The sequence below is a fragment of the Aquila chrysaetos genome, chromosome 2, assembly GCF_900496995.4.
Source record: "Aquila chrysaetos chrysaetos chromosome 2, bAquChr1.4, whole genome shotgun sequence".
Classification (NCBI taxonomy): domain Eukaryota; kingdom Metazoa; phylum Chordata; class Aves; order Accipitriformes; family Accipitridae; genus Aquila; species Aquila chrysaetos.
The window spans coordinates 14544754-14567733 of record NC_044005.1 but is presented as its reverse complement, the minus strand read 5'-3'; the positions used below and the strand labels follow the sequence as shown (position 1 = coordinate 14567733).

The following is a 22980-nucleotide window of genomic DNA, read 5'->3' as shown; positions in this document are numbered from 1 at the left end:
AAGTAAACACAGAGAATAAGGCATATGTTCAGCCCAAACGTTGGTCTTGCTTATGCACATATGGACTCTGTAGCAACAACTACAACCAGCTACATACATGAAATTCAAAGGACAGATGCTGCTTAGCCACAACATTAGCAATGTGAAGCTATTGGACTTCACAGGACTGACACACATCACATTAAGAACATGTGCAGTCCTCGTTTCTCATTTCAGCTAGGAAATGAGAAAATGCTATTTACCCAAGAGGACAGATCAGCACAGAAAACACCATAGTCTAGATCCAATTTAGCAGGAAATTATGTCCATTGGGTTCAAAGGAGTAGCACTGAGTTTCAGCTGAGGGGAGGTCTTCAATAAAATATTATGTTCAGCTTTCATTCTTCTTTTCTTATTGGGGAAGAAGCACAAAAGCAAGTACCTTAGGATATAGTCCAAACATTTAATTCTGTTTTATTTCATTATTAAGGAGTAATAAATATCGTTAATATTGCCTTTCGCAGTAATAAAACTGTAAAAATTTACTAATATGTGATTAGATTTTTTTGTCAATGTAATAGAAAAATTTGGTGTACATCAAAGCAACTTCAGAAAGTATCACTGTGTTTGAACATGAGTCATTCTTAAAAAAGGATTCATAACATCTGACAAAATTATCTAGCTCCCTAACTTTGCCTGTGTTGGGCACTTAACTCTTACTCGTACAATCATTTTACTGTTTCGTACTAATGTTCCTATATAGGTTGCTACTGTAAAAAAGAAGTAAATTTCTTAGTGCTGTTTATTATTTATTCAGCGCCCTAGGTAGAAAGAAAGAAAACTGACAAGATCCAACCTCACCTTCACTTTAATTCCTAGGGAAGGACATTTCATTATTTTTCCCCCTTTTGAAGTGCCAGGTCTCTGAAATCTCTTTTTAATGATACAGATGAAAAATAAATACGTAGAGGAAGGAGTGAGCGTGCAGAATTCGAAGAGCACGAGACGTTTTGAGGCCGTGCCGTGCAGGGGGGTGGGAGCAGCATCTCGGCGTTGGAGGGCGCGCGTGCCGGGTCCCCGGGTTGCCGGCACTGGCTCTGGTTCAGCAGCCAGGCAGGAGTTTCTCTCGTCGTCAATGAACCAGCTGTTACGGCAGATGATCGTGCTGAATTTCAGGTCATTTGATAACTAGGGCAGGCAGCCGTGTTTTGCAGTTCAGCTTGGGTGACATGTAGATTAAGAACTTCATCAGCAAGATGCAGAATTGCTCACGTTTCTCGGCTGTTCGGGTGGGTTTGTGCCGGGGGGGGGGGGGGGGGGTTCAACCAGGTCCCGTCCTTGGCAGCCGGATAGCAAGCGCTGTCTCCTGCTTGCCACTTCTGCATGTGAGAAAAGTGCGGGACATTGCTAGTTTTTTGGCTTTATTATGAATGACATTCAGAGTGGTTCTTATTTAGGCTATCACTTAAATCTGCAAGCTGTTTGCAGGCCTGGTAGGCTCTGCTCGGTAGTGTCAGCTGCTTCTTCAATGTGAATTGTGGTGCTGGCTTCCAGACTTGCAAATGCTTATACCCATGTCAGGGTATGGCAAGGAAAGCTTCCCAGTTCCTTCAGTGGCTTGGCAGTACCTGAGAGGGGACACATAGGGAGGGGGGAGCCCATAAAGAGCTGTAGAGAGGAGCAGCCCAACCATGCTCCTTGCTCAAGCTGCTCAAACAAAAGTGGCAAGGCTTGTTTGGGGCTGGGGGAAGGATTAATGTAAAATTCTGGGGAAAGCAGCTGGAAATATCACGGTAATTTTCTCAGCTTGGCAGGCTTTTAAGCTTTAATGGCTTCCCAGAAGAGTCAAGGAGATCTTTGGTGTAAAGAAAGTGATAACCGATGATGCTAGATTCCTAGATTTTTAGAGTCAGAAGAAATCATTAAAGCCATCTACTCTAACCTCGGTTGTTCAAACCTACGGTGTTGTGCCTGCAAATTCTTTACCAAGTACGTAATGCCCTGTTTGTGCTAGAAAGGCATAGTTTAGAAAGCACAGTCTTGATTTAATAACTGCATGTGATAGAGAACCTACCACTTCCTCAGTTAAGTTTTCCCAACTGGCGCATTACCATCACTGGTAAATATACCGGGTCTGAAAGCATACACCTTGCCTCTGAGAGCACCGAGCTCGGGCACGTGCCTTGCTGATGCTGATACACGGTTTCCGAACCGGACTGTCTGGTCATCTCAGCACTGGCAGGATGCGGCCAGCCTGCCCTCCGCCTGGGTGGATAGGCACAGAGCGGGGCTAAAAGACTTTCAGCTGGGGAGCTGAAACAGTGCTGGTGTAAGAAATGTGGGAAGAAAGGCAGGGCTGCAATAGATTTCAGGAAATAACCTTGAAGAGCCTTTTTGGTGTGAATAAGGCTGGTTTTAATGCAATTTAGAAGGCTGTATCTGCCCGCTGTCCCCCCAAGCTTCTCTGAATGTGGTGAAAAGCTTCTACAATTTGAAATGGTAAAAATTTAAGGAGAATACAGAAGAGCAGGGCAGTAGGTATTTTGACAGAGAGCAGGCTACTAAAGATGCCTGTCATATTAGAGGTGGCAGCTAAGACTTGTTTTCCATGTTTCAAAGTGAATACGCCCTTTAAGGCAAACCAGCTATTTTTAACTCTCATTCTGGGAAGTCATTTTTCCCTGCGCTGGGAGGGAAGATATGTGCCCTGTGTCACAGCTGTCTCGCAACCGCTTACCTTGCCAGCCTCCTTTCAGTAAGGAAAGCCAGACAATAGGACAGAAAGCTGGTCACCCAAGCTCAGTGTTTAATAAACCTCCGCTCCTCATTCCGTGGGGAAGGTATGGTAAGACAGAGCCAAACAGGTATTTATTACTCACTACAAGGAGCATTTGCACGCCATGCCCCCCCGCAAGGCTCGCTCTGGCACACCCAACAGTGAGTCACCAGCGGTGAGCAGGATGGTGAGCCAAGATGCAGAGTGATATTCTGTTTTCTAAACCCTCCCTGAATCTATGGGTATTTTGGTAGAGTTTATTAGACTCATCCCAGCTATATTTACAGGACTGAAAGTCTGGTGTGAAGCCTCACCCCGGCTCCTCCTGTAACCAGTGGGGAGACATACCACCAGGGAGGATTCATCCCTCTTTCAGATTGGCACTGATAGCTGAGAAGGTTTTGGGAGACTGGTGACATAACCAGAAGTTTGCAAAGCTGAAGTATTTTTGAATTGTGCTTGCTAGCCTCTTTACAGGAGTTTGGGGCTTTTTCTTGGTTCTCAGGCTTTCTGCATCATATGAAACGTACATCCCAGTCTCGCCCAAAATGCCTGTTCTTACTCTCAGGGAACAGAATGCACTTTCTGAACATTTTCAAGTGAATCATAATCAATTTGCAAGTTTAAATTAATGAAAGTTGAGCCCTCTGTAAAGTATCAAATCCATGCCAGCACTTCCTTTATACCAAATGATCTTAATAGCAGCGTAGCGTAGACTTCAAAATTCCCCATCAGTTAAATTAATTGAAATTTTTTGTAAAAGACAATTTAGAAAGCAATATATTGTAATACAGGTATCTTACTAGTGACTATTTAATTGTTACCTTACTATGGGCTACTGACAGGCAGCAGCTTAAATAACTTGCAAGTGGGGCAACTGTCATCAGAAATGACCTACCAGCCTTCATCTTTCCTGTACAGCTATTTTGCCCCTAGCAGTACCCTGCAAAGAAAAGATATGTAAAGTGCAAGCATGTCTTTTAAAAATAGTTTAATTTAGTACCACAAACACTGGCATGATTTACTCATAGCATATTATTAGAGAATGGCATCAGTACAAGACGCTCCAACGCAGATAAATTTCTGGTAGCTGTAATCGTTAACTTGAGTCGATGGGGGTTTTCTGGGCTCAGTCTGTGAGACTCGCATCTGGCTGGAATGCTTCTTGCTCTGCATTTCTTGGCAGAAACTTTCAGTCTTGCATCCTTTTTAAAATTTTTTTGTAACTGGAAATATATATTAGGGTCTAGTTCTGAAATAGATGCTGTGCCAGGTGGGTCTTCTCACTCCTATGGGTGAGTCTTGGTTCAGGCACCTGAACCTGGGCTGTCCCTATAAGAAATGAAGGTTACATGCTGTATTCCTAGGTTGGTCTCGCTCCCTTGTGCCGGTGTTGCAGACGCTGAAATCTGGGAGAGGATCCATCAACTTGGAGTCCCAGCTCAGTTTGGGCTCAGCCAAGGTCTCCATGCAGGGAGCAGCTCCAAGAGAGACAAAGCGTGGAGATGAGCGGGGTGCTTTCTCCCAGGTCTTAGCTCTGCTCCATACAATCTTACTCGAACCAAATTGCTAGGGTGAATGTGGTGCCTGCAGACTAACAGCCATCCTGCAAGCATCGTGTACTGGTGGGAAACACTTCAGCTCTCCTTGGCATGGTACCCAGAAGTCCTTTGGAAGTGATGATGGAAATGGAGGTTGAGAGCAGAGAACAGCAATATAAAAAGTTAAGCCTGGTTCAGAGTAAGTGGCTTCTACAGGTGGAACAAAACATCTGACACTGATCCTCAATAAAAGAAACCAGTTTCCATCTTCAGGACTACAATGATCTGGGCAATGGCATGACAATGGCTTTTTTAGTATATTTTGCCCAACTGAGGAACTTAAAAGTTCATTGTTCTCCTTCTTGAGTGTTTTCCAGAGCTCTTTAGAGTACAGACCTTCTCAGAGTGCCAGTGGATAAAGACACTACTAAAATCAAGGAACCAAGCACTCGGTTCACTTCATAGTGTTATTTCAGTTTTGGCACAGCCTCTGGCTTCTTAGCTGTCCAATGCACTGTTGAGTGCCTCCCCAAGCATGGATAGTAGATATTAGGAATAAAAAAGGAAAGCAACCTTTTCAGTTAAGGGCAAAATGTACAGAAAGTAAAATGACACAAGTTGTATCAGCTGCATATTGGCTCCTGTGCACACAGTCTCCACATATAATCAGTAGGTTCTCAAACAGATAATTACAGTCTTCCTGAAAAAGGCTTCATGTAGGAGAGCCACCTGCCTGCTACCACTTGCAAGATCAGAGCTCTCCTTTATTTTTACTGCTGTGAATTGTGGAATTACAGTTTTCCAACTTCTGTTTAAAAAAGAAGCATTTTTCTAGCACATCTCCTTTCAGAGGACTGCTGCACCCGGTAAGCGCTGGGCATCAAGAGTGATTTGTCAGCTTTTGTTACAGACTCAGGAGTGATTTATATTTGTCAAAATGCAATTTGCACAATTGATTTCCTGTTGCAAGGATTATAGGTGCAGTTATTTGAGGGAGTGTTTGCCTTCTAGCCAGCTGGTATTGGTTCATGCTCAAAATAGGGTCAAGGTTGTTTTTTATACAGGAGTAAGACATGGTCAATTGAATTGTTACTTTAAATCTCTTTAGGTGCACAACATCTGCAAGTGCTCCTCATTCAGGAATGATCTGTCCTGCCACAGGCAAGCTGGCACGTAACCTTTGTGAAGGCAAGAGTCAAATAATGACAGTAAGAAATTATGAGGTTTCTGGGGGGGGTGTATGCCCAGTACCACGTGCTGCATGGCAAAGTATCACTTTTAAGTGACTTGCATACAGCTGGTGGCATGTGTACCACAGCTTAGGAATCCCAATACAGGTGTTATAGAAACATTTGGTCACAACGTTTTCGGCCACACCCGAATTTTTTTTTTTCCAAACTTAGACCAAGGCTGATAGTGTCCAGCAAGTCGTAACTTTGTTTGTCCAAAGTAGGAGGCAGGGGTGGTGGCTCACGTCATACCCTCTGGGGCAGCTGCTTTCTCAGGTTCTTTAATTATTTTTCCTGCAGGCCATGCTGCAATTTCCCACTTCCGAGGGGTCGCTTTCTTGCTGATGTGATTGTGGATCTGGAGCTTCATTTCAGAGTCAGAAGTGATGGTGGAGTCCCTGAGGGAACCTGTTCCCAGTCCATATGTGCTCTTCTTGCAGATCGTCTAAAGCCATGCTGTGCCACTTACTCAGTCACATGGTGGCACTGGCTTTGCCGCCCCACTTTGTGTTTGAATGAGCTATTTAAAAATATTGTGTTAATTCTAGGGTTAGGTGGAGGGAGAAGTAAGCATACCCACTCGCTCGTTGCATGGCAGACTTTGTTGGCAGGGTGTTTTCTGTGCAGGTGGTAAGTCTGTAGAAGGATCTGCAGGAATTTGTTAATCTCTATTAGATCAGCCTGCGATGTGCACTTTAGCCTTGAAGGATGTTTTTCAGCTTTTTATTAGTCATGAGCATATTTAACCCCTTAGACACCAAAATCTTAGTATGTAAGAGGTAAGTGTCTAAGACAATAATAAAGAAAATACAGAGTAACAGATAGTCTTGGCCAAGTAAGTCGTTGAAAGAGCTAGATGTATTCTTCTGACAGAATGAAGTTGTACATCTCTGGGTTTACAGATTCCCTCATTAGTTTGGTATATTGTTTTTAATCGCCTTTTGAAAGAGCCGGTGGTTCCAATGGTGGTGCAGGATAAGTCAGCGCTTCAGAAGTCAGAGCTGATATTTTACACCAGCCAGATGCTTCCCTTCATTGTGAGATATGGGAGGAAAGCACAGGAGAACAAAAGGGATTTGGAGCGTCCTCAAAACTGAAAATGCAATGGTTTGATCATACCTTTTTCTCTCAAAAAACTGGAGTCCTGATGATAAAACGTAGTCTACAGTTTTATCATTATAATGCCAATTCTGTTCATTTAAAGGTACTTCTGGATTTCCTGAAACCCTCAGAAAGTACTTACATAAGACCAATGGCATTTATGTCTATGGGACCCTGAATTTACACCCAGGTTTGAATGTAATATTCCTGTTTGCTGATGTGCCTCTAATGACTTTATAAGCCAGCAAGCAGAAAACAATGAGCATATGCAGGTAGAATTTAGACCATCTGTGTGCCATAGTGAAAAAATAGTTTGATATTAACAGAGTTTTTGCTGTCTCAAATATTAATTAGTTAATACTTGGTTTGCTGCACCTGATAGTGGAGCATACCTGAGAGGTATCGATATTGTAGACTTAAAATGGGACATAAATAATTCATAGCAACAAGCATTAGAAAACACATGATAAGCAGCTTTGCTATTAGAATATCTACTTATCACTCAAACACTCTGAGTATGTTGTAGGAGGCAGGTACAGTGAGCAACCAACTACTTAGTTATGGTGAATATGTACTGTTTGAGAAGGATAGGAGTGGCTCTGATATATTGCCAGGTAGTTATGAACCTGTCTCCACTTGGGGTTTCACCTGCTCTAACCATAGGAAGAGCCTTATAGTTTTTGTTCAGCATACTCTAGAAATTAGATATTAGATAAAAGACTTACCTGCGGAGTTCAGAGGGTCAAAACATTAATCAATCTGAATCAGAGTAGTGTCACTGAAGCTATATGCCCTAAACCAGCTATGAATTTGCTTGAGGAGAACAGGATTGGGCTGTGTGAAGTCACCAGCAGACAGAATAATGCAAAGGCAAGGAGAAGGGAAAGAAACAGATCAAAGGACTGGCGATAAGGCAAAGATGTCAGGGAATAAATATTCTGTTTAGCCTCCTCATACAAACTGTCCATTAACTTCAACTGGATTGCCTTTGGGAGACCTGCCGTCCTTAAATATAGAAGAGGAAAGTGGTTAGCAGACAAAGTAGAAAGGGAGAAAAGTGTTGGGGTCAGAGGAGATCAGGAATGATGGGATGATGGAAAGAACTGAAAGACTGTAGATGGGGATTTTAAGCCATACATATTTATTTCTGAATCCAGCATGTTCATACTTGAATTTTAAGACTAGTGCTCAACATTCACCACTGGTGTAACCCCTTTGACTTCAGCAGCTACACCGCCAGTGACCTTGATCCTGCATGTTCATTTGCAGTCATTTTTTCCCCAGTACAAGCTGACTTTCTGCTTATTCACACTTTGCATTTATTCTAAGTACTTGCATGTAGGTGACCATATGGTGGTCTGATTGGGGCAGGAGGCAGAAAATGCAATTTCTTTCTGACCTTCATGGTTATTACGTGAAAGTCCAGACAATGAAGTCTGGCTTCAGACACCCCGAAGCATTGTGATAGGCGAGGAAGATGGTCCGATTAAATATTTAAGTGGCTGGGCCCACTTTGCTGCTGCAGCGGTGGATAGATTACACCTGGTGAAACCTGTTCTGCAGCGGGGTGGTCGGTAAGTGCTGGGCATGAGGAAGGTGCAGAGAGGAGTGCGCTGAGGAGGCTGCTGCCATACTATGGTCAGCAGGGAATGGATTTGGCACTGCTTCTGCCTCTGCCACTGTGACTGCGTCATCCTGTGCCGAATGTCTTGTAGGTGATGGAAACCTCCCCGCTGCCTTGCACGCCCCGTCCCTTGCATGCCATGCTCTGGCAGCAGCCATCCCGGGAAGGGGGAAGGGATGCTTGCTCCAGGGCGGTTTTGCGTGGAAATGTTCTGTGCCGCCGTCCAGTTGTGCTGGGAAATCGCTTGCAGTTGTAGCTCATTGATGGATTGTTTGTCTTTCGCTTGCTTTTAATTCCAGCAGGCGGGCAGCAGGATGCTGAGATAATATTTGAAAGAAATGACCCATTAGGTTCAAATGACGCCGGCATTAGTCAGGGCTGTTAAATCAGGAGAAGTCATTACAGTGAGAATATGGGACAATGACTTCTGAATCAACGTGTTGGATTGCTTCTGTCTTTACTTGCTAATGAATAGCATCTATACTCACAGAATAGATACTGGTTTAAAAAAATAGATATGAACAAGGGCAGCATTTTATACCTGCTATAGTTATCTGGATATTTACCTATTGTTTTTCTCTGTAATGACCTGCCTGTGACTGTCAATTCCTGGCAGCTTTTCTGGAAATGAGGATTTGCAGGGTTGTGTAGGGTTGGGCTATTAGGCTGAGGAGGATGGGTGGATTTACTATGGACTTTCCAAGTCAGTGGGACTTTTGCTTCCCTTAAGCAGAGAGCTTGGCTTTTGGTGTAGTGTGAATGGGATCAGGTGCTGTATTTGAATTTTTTTGTTTATCTGTTGAATTTATTAGACTTGTGGGTTTATTATCAAGGAGTACTACCCATTTCTAATGATGTTTTTTCATGTTTTTTCGTAAATCCCCAAATATATCACCATGTAGTTATGTTTCGTAGAAAAGTCCTCTGCCTTCCAGCACTCTGTCCAGGCACGGGTGCCCATCGTAGTTGTCTTACAGCAGTCTTGAGATTTAAATCTTGGTAAAATGGATCTTGTCTGGATCTTAACTATTAATTAGATGCAAACTGTGTGTTTATAATGTGGTGTTTTCTATGTGTACATGTTGCTCCAATGCACATATAGGGCCCTGCTGTTCTCCACATAGGGGAGAAGACTGCCCTGAAGAGTTTACTGTCTCACCGGACGGAGAAAGAGGAAGGAGACACTTAAAAACTGAGAGACTTGCCTTGCAAGGTTATAGTGGAGTTGGGCCAAGAATAGACCGTGGTGCTCTAGGCGTCTTGGGTGCTGCACCAGGCTACACTATGTATATATATTTTTCTGATCTAATGTGTCATAAGTCTTACTGTTAAACAAAACTAGAGATGATGTTTGACCAGCTAAGTGTGTAAATATCAGCTGATTGAACTCTTGTACATGCCAGTGGCTGGGTTCTTTTTCCCTGTGACTTCAGAGATTTTCAGAGATTCAATTTGTCCCCAAAAAGGATTGAATTCCTGCTTTTTATTTGATGTAAGGAATTGTAAGTATGAAGTGGGTATAAACAGGTATGTGCATGTACTCATGTGCAAATACACACATGGTCACACGTAGCTAAAGGAAGCTACTCAGTTTATATTTCACAGAACAGAGGCATGGGGCTTGGGATGTCAGTGGGAAAGTGCTTTCTGAGCTCAGCGATGCTCTGACTGCAGAGCACAAGGCCAGCATTGCCACTGCTCCCTCCTCTGTTGGGACAGTGCCTGGCAAACTGTCACCAGAGCAAAACAATTCCCGTCCTCATTGAAACCAAATTCAGGAAAATATCTTTGCAATATAAGCCATATGTTTAGGTGGTGTGTATTGATTTACACCCTTGGCTGCTTTGGAGCATCTGCTGCCTGGGCTCTGGCGTTAACCAGACCCCAGTGCAGTGGCGGGGAGGGGACAGCTTCTCAGTATGGCCAATGCTCTCAATTTTAACAAGAGTCTGATGATATCTGCTGTTTTTCTTAAAGCATCATTACCACCTAGAGGCACAAGATTATGAGCTAATCTTAACCTTTATTGACAAGTTTCAAACCTGGATGTGCAGGAAAGTAGGCTTGGCACACATTCTAAAAAAACAATCAAAAAAAGGAGGAAAAAACCCAAAAGGACTGAAATGTTTGTGGGCTTGGTTTTATTTAATACTTTTTTTAGCTACTCTCATGGTCCTGAGTTTTACGGATTGCTTTTTCACTTACGGCACTGATTGGCATCTTGTCCCATCATCTTCCCTGTACTTGTTCATAAAGCCAACAACATTGGAATCACACCCTTAGAAATTCAGCGACACCTTTTATTCCACCCCCCCCCCCAAAAAAAGAACTATTCCCATAGCTTTCTGTGCACACACCATTTTTCACAGAGTCAGTGGCAGTTCCCATTACAAAAGCAATCAGTCATCAACTAAGTAGGATGCTTACTTATCATGAAACTGCCTGCGGAAACAAGGCTGTTTCTCTAAATGCAGCAGAGCCCCTGCATCAGCCCCTGCAAAGGAGGAAGGTGCTGACGGTCCCCCCGCTCGGTGCTGCGTGGCAGGTGGCTGCCTTATCTGCCTCTATTTCATTAGTGCATAATTGAGCGGTCGCTGAATTAGTTCTTCCTTGCTCAGAGCTCAGCGCAGCAAACAGAATCCCCCCGGGATGCTCCAGTTCCACCTTTCCCGGCGCTGCGCGGGGGTTTCCTGCGCTCGTCTTGCTGGCCGTACTCTCTGTCTCTTGGAAGGCCGGCGCTGCACGGGGTCGGGTCCTGTCCCGACACCTTCAGTGGGCTCCGCAGTGCTGGGGCCTGATGCAGTTAGCTGTGTAGGCATCGCCTTTCGCTTTGCTGCCATCCCGAAGGTCTGGTGCTTGAAGCACTTCCCTGGGAAGTGGGGAACCAAGGTTCAGCCACCTCCCCTGCCCAGGGGGAACTGCAGCTTTCATTTCCCACCTCCCCACACCCCGACGAGCTCGTGCTATTCTAGATCAGTGTGCAGTTTTTTTCTTCCTGTTAGAGCTGAGCTGCTGAGAGGAAAGTAATTCCCAGTTCTCATGCAATTCTGTCTTACATTTTACATTAATGAATCACCAGTTAAAATACAGGGAGTCCCAGACTAGAGACGTGGACGTCCCACCCCTGTTCCATGCCCTAACAGTGGGGATGCAGTCCCACCACCCCAGGCTGCATTCTGTGGGAGATGCTCACCCCGATAGCCCTGGAGCCACCTCATTGTGGAAGGCCTCCTGTTTGCACAGTGTATTTTTAAATTTCTTTTAAAGCTGGTTGTGCTGTCTTTTATGTGAGAGGTAACCCAAGCTGTGCTCCTGAGCTGAGGCACTGACACTGAGATAAATGCACCTGGGCCGTGTCCTTCACATATTAAATATGAACCCTGCTGTCAGAGTGCAGTTGCTTACTGCAGGAGCTGCTTTAGCACCGTCTCATCTTTATTGCATTCAGAATGAAAAAAATAAGTTTTTCTCCTCCAGCTCAACCGAGACACCAGCATGAAAAATTATCAAATGCTGTGCCAGTGCCATGACAGATAAACGGCCAGGATCAAATAATTGCCATCATATTTTATGAAAATAACGGAATTAACAGCTTTAGCAGTAGAGTCAAAGGCTCACTGGTTTCATGTTGATGTGTTCAGTAGCACTTCTGGTGAATTGAAGATGATTTCTTTCTAATCATCTTGCAGCACTGGATCTTTACATGGCCTTTCTATTTGGTAACTCCTTTCTGGATGTTGTGTCTTCCATCCTGCTTAGTGCACATGCACAGCCGTGTGGTTGTGCATGTAGGCACCCCTGCAATTGCATTTGTTGGTTTTCCTAAAAAAAAAAGAAAAAAAAGGGCTGTGCGCAGTGCACACACCTGTACATATGTACTTGCAGGAGGTGTGAACTAATGATAGGGTGGGGCACTCCCATGTTAAATACCAGGCTTGTTTTTCCAGCTCTGTCACTGTCCTTAAATCTTATCTACATCAGAAAGTTTCAGCAGTGAATGTTAAATCCGTTTTTAGTTTAAATGAACAAACTGCATACAGGCCCTCTGTGCTCACACCCTTATTTCAGTTTAAGGAGGGACTGTTTCATGTTACATTAAAGTAATCTTACAGGTAAAAGGTAAAAGATAAAAGTAAAGCAATTGCAATCTTGGGAATGGCACTTTTAAAAGCTTCTAAGTTGGAAGTTTCTATAATTTAGCTGAGAGTTGGTACCTGGATACACACTGCTCCTCATCCAGTGTAGTATAACGTAAAATGAGGTTGTGTGAAATGTTGCTGGGAATGGTTTTGAGAGGATGTGTTTTACTTTGCACTGCCACAGACTTGCAGCACGGTTGGTCACCAAGGGACAAGGGAGGGAGATAGACAGAGAAGTTTTCTGGCACAGAGCTGGAAGTGCTCATTTCACTGCACTCTTCTTGCCTGAGGTCAAACCAAAACTAATTTGGTCTGCATCACAATAAGAGTGCCTTAGGTGACCTTTTGCATAGGTTTAACTGTGTTGGTAGCAAATCTCACCTGTAGGTAAATTGATGCAAACAAATTTTACTTGTGCAGACATGGTCTGGGTGTAATCAAGTCACTTAACTTCTGCCTCACAGCATTGGTGAAGCTTAATTAAGGCTGATAAAGTTCTTTGCAGTCTCAGAGGAAAGGTTTGGCCCATGTGTAAATGATGTTATAGAAGGTATTTAATGTACTCTGTTAAAAATGCGGTGGAGGCACCCAGCCTGTGAATAACACTCTCTGAAACTTTCTATTTCAAGTTAATGTTTAATAGGAATGAGGCAAGCACTGCCTGAAAGAAGGCTTTGTGGCACTGTACCCAAACCCTCCCTTCGGTGGGTGTGCTCCCTCTCTCTCCCAGGGTGTTTTGCTTGCCGTGATTCAAATGATCCAACAGGATCCAGTATGGAGCTGTCGGCGTTCTGTCACATAGTTAACAGCGCAACAAAACCCTAATGGCGTTATAATTTTTCAAACTGAGCCAGTAGCGACCCATGGACAAAACCGCCCCATTCGTCTGTCTGTCCGTGCTTTGCCTCAGCCCCTGCATCCCTGTCAGACAGACGCTCCCTCCCCACAGCATGCGTAGCGCGTGAGCTGTTGCACATCAAACGAGGCAGGACGTGCAGGGACCCAAATCCCCGGCGTGAAACGCTGTGCCAGCGTGGTAGCACACGTGAGGGGCCCGTGGCTCTGCTGTGACGGGGCGCAGCGGGTGGGGTGATCCCTCTTCCCAGTCCTTTAACTCGCCATGGAAGTTTAGGTCTACGTGACCTGCCCCGTCATCCAACTCTGGTTGTACTAGCTTGGGCCCCAGAAGTAGTGTAGGCACCCCGCTTTATCTATGTGCTTTATCTAAGCTAACTAGATCGGTGCTTTGTCCAGGGTAATTGTCTCTACTAATGAGTTTGAGGGCGGTGTCACTAGCGAAGTGACGTGGGCGCTGCCCGGTGGCGCGTGGCCACGGCAGGACGGCTGCGGAACACGCGGTCCCCGCCAGGACAGGCCGAAGGGGCCGAGAGCAGGTTGAGGTCCTCAGGGTAAAGGCAGATGTTCGAAGTGCTGACAGAGTCCCGGCGGCGGCGTGATTGCCCAACGGCAGCAAGAGAGCTAAAATTACAGCCAGGCTGTGAACGGGGGCAAGAGGTGGTGTGAGGAGACACAGATAACTTCCCCCCTCTGGCCGGAGCGCGGCCGGAGCCCGCTTGGTTTCACACCCACGTCGCAAGGCTGGTCTGCCTGTGGGGCACTCGGGGGGGGGGGGGGATCGGGCATCAGCACGGCCGGGAGCGAGGAGCCCCCCCGGCTGTGCGGGGGTGAGGAGGAGAGGTGATGGTGAAGACGGTAAAATGCACCGTCCAGCCGAGCCCCGGCGTGGGTTTGCAGGTTGGCCCCGGGAGCTGGCAGCAGCTCGGCCAGGGCTCCCTCCCCAGCGCCCTGGCCCAGGCTGTACCTGAATGGGGACGCTGGGATTAGCATTGGTCAGAAGTGCTTTTGACAACTGATGGGCTTTTTTCTTTCAGAAAATGCCAAATTACTTAGAAGATACTTCTGTGGGAAAGAAAAGCTTTGCAGGAACTTGTAATCTGGAGTGATTTTTTCTGTTTTGGTCAGGATAAACAAGTGTTTCTGTCACATTCCCAGGATATAAATGATGATGGGTCAGACCTGGTGCCTGAACCTGAGTCTTCTGAAATCCAAGTACGTGCTGAAACCATCAATCAATGAGGGAGAGCTGTCTGTCTGTTTCTCACCTCTTTTCCTCCCATAGACTGCTGTGGTTTTTTTCACACAAAATCATCACGTTCTGTTCATATGCAGAACAAAAATTTTCAATTTCATAAATTTAAAGCCCAGATATATTTCTTATTCAGCTCTGACTCTGGACCCTTTCCTTAGCCCACCACATTCATCACACCGGTCCATAAGCACCATGGAGGCCATAGGGGTTGCAGAAACCCCACCTGGGGGCTGCTTTCAGTGTGGATAATGAATAAAAGATCTGTAAGTGGGTTAGACTAGACCTTCTGTATTGAAGAAGCACAAAATCCTGGTTGCTCAGGGAAATGGGCCTAGTTTTGCCACTTTCTTGAATGCATGCGGTCAGTGGTGCTTGCAGTTGTAGCATAAGTAAAAGACGAAAAAGAAACCCTGCTTGGGGCTGCCCCAGCAGGAGAGCAATGATGACATTGCTCCTGCTTGCTCGTGCCTTCCCACCAGCTATGCCAGAGTAGAAGCTGGAGCATAGGTTTTCCTTCAGTGACAGCTTTGGCCCTATTCTCTGGCTGGCTGTGGGTCCAGATGCGGACATCTCCGAGCAGTAGCAGGGTGCAGTGGTGCAGGAGCGGCCACCGGCATATGGAGACCATCGCACCCACTGCAAAGCAGTGCCCTATGCCAGGAGTTCCCCATCGCCGTCTTTAGGGACAGCTGGGGAAGGGCAGAGTGGGTGTTGGGGTGGCTGAGTGGGAGGAGAAAAAGCAAACATGGAAAACATCCGTGTGCTCCCAAAATCTGCCTTGAGCTGAATCACAAGATGCTTATACAAAAATGCAGTTAATTATTACAAAGCAACGAAGCGAGGAAACACAGACATTCACAGCGTATCTCCTGCATTAAGTAGTTGCTAAAAATGTAGATCGCAACAGCTGTGAAGCTGCAAACGGGTCAGTAGCAAAACTGTCTCTCCTGGTTATTGTGCTAAGCACTCTTCTCTGTGAGGCTGTTCCCAAAGGCTGCCGGGGTTGGAGGCAGCTCACACGGCAACTCGAGAAGCATGTTTAAATGAGGATGCCATGACCGAGAGCACTTACCATTCACGTCTGCTCAGGTCTGAGAAATACCTAAAAATGTGGAGAGGAGATAAACCTAGCAATCCGCTTGAATTTAAAAAACCCTCAGTCAAACCGGTGTCTGCTGTATGTGCACTGCAGAGCATACACATACAGAACCAAGTGTAAAAATAATCCCTGCCTGAATTATTAAATCTGGACTGGGGTGGGGGGGACATCTAGCAGAATTTATGTTTCTGGCAATGAACAGACCTGAAAGCTTGGGTTGGAGTTTTGAGTGTATTGGCCACCTTCAGGCAAAATCTTGGTTGCCAAAGCAGGGTGCATCTAACCTTTTTCTTTATAAAGGGTTTGCAAATTAAGGTTTCATATTACTATAGAAAAATGATTGGTTTGAATAAGATCACAAGCAGGATCCCAGAAAGAATTATTTCTTATGGTTGCAAGTAACTCAAGCAAAACAACAACCAGTGCCAAATAGAACCAGTGTGTTTCCCCACTGTGGCAAGAAGAGCTGTAACCCCCCTGGCAGCAAAAGGTGTGACTGTCCTGAACACCCTGTTATCTCAGGACAACTCCACATACAATTTTCCTCAAACTCTTTTCCAACAACTTCCAATCAATACAAGCCTCTGCAGGAACACAAAACAGGTATCCCTGTTCCCACAGGCTGTGATTGACCTCTGCAGCTGATCTAGGCTTTTCCTCAGGTAGCATTATCTTACCAACTTTTACTCCACCGCTTCTTGTTTTACACAGGAGAGAGGACAAGCTACCTATTATAGCTTCATCCTCCTCTTCTGTTCATGCTTGCCTTTTTTTGTCTCCCAACTTTTTTAGGGTACTTCACTTCTAAAGCACTTTGGGAAGAAAATTGTGATAAACAAAACTAATGTGCAGAAGAAGATATTAAAAATATCTTAAGATTCAGTATGAAGTGAAGACAGTTCATTTCTTTAATGTCTCACTGCTGGTCACTAGTAAAACAGAAGAAAAATGAGTTTGGAAAACATTTGAATAAATTAACGATGTTTTGCTGCAGTGTGTTGATTTAAGTAAGAAATCTAAATCTGCAAAAGAGAGGAATTAGTCATTACGCAGAAAACACTAATTGTTTCATCTCTCAAGTTATCAAAGAGAATTAAGGCATTTTGGGGGCCATGCAGTCATGTAGCCTGTGCATCTGAAAAGTTGTTTGGCTTTTTAAATTAATGTGCAAATAAAAATATCTGCAAATTTGTCACCACTTACACAAAGAGGTTTTGAATGTTGATTATTTACTGAGTCAGGTCTGAAGTAGCTTCTTTCCTTCTGATCTTTTTTCTCTTGTTTTTGTCTGCCAAAAGAGGAGGGCATTTCTATAGAAACTGTGAAGAAATTGGCAATTTCAAAACATAATTAGGATCTTTATATGCTTCATTGTAAGGACATTTCACACTATGGCCAAATAATAACAAAATCCTGCCAACTGAAACAGTCAGCTGGGGTTCTTAATGTAAAAAAAAAAAAAAAAAAAAAAAAAAGGAACTGTTAATGCATGGAGCTCATCTCTGAGTAAGGGAGTGAAATTAAGTTATTTCAGTGAAGTGGGGGAAAAATTTTCCAGTAGCATTGTCTGAATTGACTTGTGGTCTGCCCTGGGAATATATCAGGTATTTGCTGTACCACAGACAAATTTTTTAAAGCCAGTGTTCATTTTGCAACCACGTCTTGCAACCAAAAGCTGTGCATTTAGTTTCAAGTGTGGTCTTAATCCTGCAAGCATACAGATAGATACTGGAAAACATAAGTAAACTCATTGAATTTAATAGGACTCCTTCATGCTGAAAATTGAGATGGACTTGTTTGCAGATTCATATGCTCTTTCATTTACCTGACTGCTATGCAAGATCAGCTTGAGAAAGCTCCAGGTGATAAAAAGCAACAACCGCAACTTCCAGATGTGCTTTGTAACATTGCCTTAAAAGGATTTCTTCAGGCCGCTTTCCAAATTGATTTGGTTGGACTTGTTTGGTTTTAAAACTATATAGCCAGTTCATAACAGTGCCCACAGGAAAAAGGGGTTGGTTTTTTTGTGGTGTTGATAGTCTGGTCTTTGATTCCTTCTGCATCTCTAGTATTAGTCAAACTGGCCGCACTGCCTCATTTTTCTGGGCATTTGGCCCCAAGGGAAGATTCATGCCAAAGTACCAGATTAAGATGGCATCATTAGAGCCTCCTATATACTTTGACACAATTTATTGCCAGGGAAGAACTGTTGTTTCTGCTGCCTCATCCTCTGGCCTTTCTTGCTCATGTTGGCAACTACTTTTAGTCCTCTTTCCAAGCAGCGTGCTGGCTTCTGTATGATGCTCTGAGTCTTTATACAAGGGAAGTTTTCTCGTGATGAAATCATAGGCAGTGATGGGCATGGCTAAGGCTTGTCATGGTGGAATTCGCTACCTGGTGAGGAAGGTGTAACTGACTTAAGCCTTGAAAGTCTTTCACCCAGAAGTCTGCTTATTGAAGTATCTCACAGGGATGTGTATGTGCACAGGAGAACGTGGGTGTTACCTGCACACACCAGAGCCAGGGTCCAAACCGCTGGCACTGGTAACTGTGGGGAGTCTGGTCCAGTTCCAGAGGTTGGGGTTCGGACCTTACCTGTCTTCCTACTGTGTTCAGAAGAAGTTTAAATTCACTCTGTAACTGCTGCTCAGGGGTAGCTCTGGCCCTCTTTCATTCAGTGGTGAAGATGCACAGTACAAGCAAGCATTCACACAGGAACACGGCATCCTTGTTACACCTTACACTCCTTACACGTGAGCCTCCTGCTCTCTGCTTCCCAAATACCTGCCAAGTTTTTTCCTGAGGCTTGCTTCCAAAAAACCCACGCTCTCCCTCCGCATTGTCTCACATGATCTTTACAAAATGTGGCATTTCTGTCTAAATAGTTTGCCAAAGGCCCATGACAAACAATATTAAGTTGTCAGTCATGAGACATTAAAGAAGTGAACTGTCTTCATACCCAGTCCTAAGATATTTTTAAATGTCAGAGCTTTTGACTCAGTGGTTGTCACTGGCTCCATTTTTGGGATACTCAAAACTGGAATACATGGGCCTGATTTTCAGAAAGTGCTCTGTTCCCCTTCTGCAAATCTTAGTCCTTAAGAACATTTCAAAAATAGGCACAATTTCATCAGGATCAGTCAACACACCAGAATTTCTGACTGCGATGCATTTCTGCCATCTTTTCTGTTTTCACGCAGTCATACTCCCTAAATTCATTTTCAGATGACATTCTGCCTGGCAGAAACATAGAAAGAAAATCGAGAGAAATATCCTTAATGATTTGTGAGTGACTTATTTGGGTTTGTAAGTGTTTAATTCTGATTTACTCTTGTTGGATAACTTTTAAAAGGATGAAATTTTGCATTTGAAAATGAAAAAAATAAGGTAGGCATAATAATTTCCTGCATATAACGAATCTATTTCTCAGTGCTGTTTATCAGGAAAATTGCTGTTGCATTTAATAGAACTCTTATCTGTTTAGTCCCAGTTGAAACCCACCTTGTCAAATCAATGGAGCAATCCTCCTTCCACCAAATGCAAGACCACTGTAGCTTATGTTACCAACAATGATTTTTATTTTCAGAATAATTATTTCTTTCTGAAAATGGCATGTAGTGTCAGTGTGCTTGATTAAATGTCCAAGAACAGAGATTAAATGATCAGAGTCAAGAGAGGAGATGTGACTTAAGTGGTAACGTGTAGTTTGGTTTTATTGGTGAATGCCAGTGAAAGCTCAGCTTGATGTGAATCCTGCAGAAGCAGAAGACCAACAGCATTGTAAAAAGAAAAGCCACCTTTGTATAAGGCTTGTTTAATTTTTGCATCTCCTTGCACCTTCCATCAGGTAGCTTCTTGATGCCAGCTCAGCATCAGAGCAGCACTAGCTAGCAAGTATGCTCACAAACTCAGCACTATCGCTGAATTACTGTGCAAGCACAGAATAATCCAGGAAGGCTAGATCTGAACTCTGTAGAAGCTAGAAATGCATCCCAGTGCGATGGACTGTCCTTCCACAGGACATCGTTTGCAACACTACGGGTCTTCACCATTGCCAAGGGATTAGTATGTAGTCTACAGCTACCGCGATGCCAAGTTTCTGGACAAATCGCTCACACATTTAGCCATTGGATTCTCCCAGTGGGACTAAGAATTTACAGGAGGCGATGATTTGTCTAATAGAAAAAAATGAATAAAAAAAAAATAAAGCAAAGAGAGGACAATAATGCTTGAGGTTTTTTCTCTCATAGTAAAATGGAGAAGCAATTCATCTGAGTGGCACTTTTTTTTTAAAAGTTAGCCACATTTGCTTTCCTAATAGCATTCTCTCATTTTTTCTGTAGGTCCAGCTGCCCAGCGCCAGGTCCAGAATGGGCCATCTCCAGATGAGATGGAAGCACAGAGAAGGTGAGTTAATCAGTTATGGTAGAGTTCTAGTTTGTAACTTGGATGAACATGCAGTCCTTGCTCACCAATAAGCACTGTTCTTTTTACTTGCACCTGTTTTAAACTGATTCTGAGTTTTCTGTAATTATTGCTAATGATTCTGTAATGACTTTTAAAGGGTGAAGTGAACTGAAGCTCTACGTAAACTCTTTGCTCAGAGGCAAGTGATGTTCAGAGTTAAAGACAATATGTGTTTAAAAGCAATTTGTGGAGTATGTGTTTCTCAAGCACATTAAGAAAGCCTAACCTTATCCTGTTCTGGATCACCTGCTGGCAGCTGACAGTCATATTGCCCAGGGACCATCTGACGGACCATATACGCTCTCAGTAATAGCTCAGGCTCATTTTGTGTATGGCTACTTCCTATATCATATGCTGTTCCTTTTATGAATGTTTTGCTCTAAACTAGGATAATAAATGAAAGTGTGAAGTCATACCCTTCCCGTTTACATGTATGTCAGACTTAGTGCCACTATTACACACGGCCTTTTCTCTAGGTGCTAGGAGTGGTCTCCCTGACGCCAAATGGCAGGTGGGCAGGAGTGTCTGTCTTCATATGCCTGTCTTCATATAAGGAGGCCCATCTCCTTTCAGCTTTGCTGATTCAGCCCAGATTCCTGTAGCAGCAGTATCTTCAGCTTCCTTTGCCAAGACAAACCTATCCCATTCTGGACAAAGTCTTCTAGCGTGACCAGTAGTCCGTGCTGTCAGAACTGTGATCTGTCTGCCCGGCATCAGTGGCGTCCATGCCAGCAGCACTGCTTAGCCAGGCTTGTGTTTCCCTGTTGAAGTATAGGCTTGTGCACACAAAAAAAAGCATCTTTGTTCCCCATATTCCTGCTCAACTGCAGATGTGTTTCTGCTACTGTATGAGAAACACCAGAGAATATTCTGCCATAACACGTAAGCTCCTTCATCAGGAGCGCACTGGAGTACAGAAATCGGCAGGACCTGTCACTGCTCCAAGTTTGGTGCCTGGCATTGCTTAAATGAGGTGTCTGCCTTTGCTTCTGTAATGAGGGAAGGCTCAGCAAGTACAGCTAGTCCTCCAGAGGACTTGGCCCAATTTTTGGTTCAGATAATAAATAGCTTTGCAACGATTTTACTGGAACGACACCTGTGGGGGCAGTTCATCCCCAAAGATGTCAAGATGTTGGTCTGATATGACAGGCGCTCAGTGGGCTCTGCCTTCGTTTATAGGTGCAACCTGTAAGCAGGCAAGGTCCCCCCTGCCCTGGCCCTAGGGGTTGTGTAGTTTAATATCACACGTTCCTGGAGCAGCAGAGATTAAGTGATGCAATATATCATTTGCAGTGATGTTCCACAGCTACTGCTCTGACTGGTTCCTACACAAAACCATGTATAGGTTATTTAAGGCACGACCCTTACATAGGCTGTGGTAGGTACTTAGGATTCTCTTTTTCCCCCTCTAAAAACTGTAAGGGAAGTATAGGGAAACTAGTTTCCTGTGCCTTTACAAATAACTCTGAACGGCCTGAGATTTAGTGGGGATTTACATATGACTATTAAATGGGTCAGCGGGTAATGATATTTCACTCGAGATATGTAAGATTTACTTTGGGATAGCAGAGCTATCATAAAGGTCAGAGGAGAGCTCCTGCTCATCCAGAGACAGGGGGGATGCCACCTGTCCTCACCGCCTGGCTGAAAGGCCTGATCCAGCTCTTCATTTAACCAGTGGAAATCACTGATTCTTCAGACCATATGTAACTCAGACCTCAAATTTAGGTGTCTAGTCTGTACATTTAAAGAGTGAGCAGGTTAACTACATTAGAAAAAAAAATAATTATTTTTTTCAACAACAACAAAAATGTCTATTTTGAGACAGTAAAAGCCTTTGGGGTAGGTATTATTTGACTGCTACAGGGCACATGGTTGTGGGAAGGCTTCTTTTGCTCCATTGGACTGGAATAAGCTATGCCAGTAGATGCACTTAGATATTACTGCATCTGCACTAGAGGATTTTCAGCTTTAATTATGCTGATGCATTCTTGAAGCATAAAACAGACCTAATTTTAGGCCTAGCTTTTTTTGAACATCTTATAAGGAGCAAGGAAATGAAGTTATGGTAACTACTCTGCAAATTTGTCTGTTTAAAAGGTTTTTTAGAGACCTTTACACAAATGTTCAAAGAATATATTTTTAAGTCAGAGTGTAATTTGTCCCCTCTTGTACTTTACTCCTTGCATATTCCTTAAGCAGCCTTGTGCCAATCTCAGGCATTATTTAGTTCCACTGGAATAAATTTGACTTCCTAAGCATGTAAGAACTCCTTTTAGCATGTGTGGAACAGTGTATTTGGCATGTATAAACTGCTTCTGCCTAAGGGCAGACAGGGCTGACATAAATGACTTCAATGACTTCAAATGCCGGTGACTGACCCTTGTTTTGGGGAGCACCCCGCACCTGTATCTGCTCTGCAGCAGCTCTTAACAACTTGGGGACGCCTTAACCATATTTCTTCCTGGTCTGTCAGGCTGGAGTTTTCCAAGTCTGTCCTCCAGATAAACCTAGAATTTCCCCCAAGGTTTAATGAGGAAAATGTTGTCAAGTTGTTCTTCATCATCAAATTTTGCTAATAAATGCCAAGCTAAGGTAGGGGATGGTATGCTTAGGAAATTCTTAGTACATGGTTTTTACAGTTGAAGTTTTAGCAGTGCAATTGATGCTGTTGCAGATGTGTTCAGCCCATAACTATCAAGTAAGAGCCAGGGTATGTATTGAAGTAAAGATTTCTATTTATTTGGTTTAAAGTGTCATAGCTTAAATGAAACCAGTTGAATCAGCCAACTAAGACCGTTCCTCAAAACTGTTTTCCCTTTGCACATGTAATAATTTTCTCAGATGCCTATGATAGTTTTCCAGAAATTGCCTGTGTTTGATGGATGACTGTTTTGAACATACAACCAGTTTAG

At 43.9% G+C, this 22980-nt stretch overlaps 1 protein-coding gene across 7 annotated transcripts in view; it reads left to right on the top strand.

The window, feature by feature from the left end:
• EVL (Enah/Vasp-like) overlaps positions 1-22980 on the top strand; it is a 155453-nt gene that overhangs the window by 114082 nt on the left and 18391 nt on the right. For all 7 annotated transcript variants that reach the window (XM_041118546.1, XM_030041116.1, XM_030041091.1 and 4 more), the window contains exon 4: positions 19942-20005. In XM_041118546.1, the coding sequence (XP_040974480.1) occupies positions 19942-20005 (64 nt within the window). The remainder of the gene's footprint in view (positions 1-19941; positions 20006-22980) is intronic.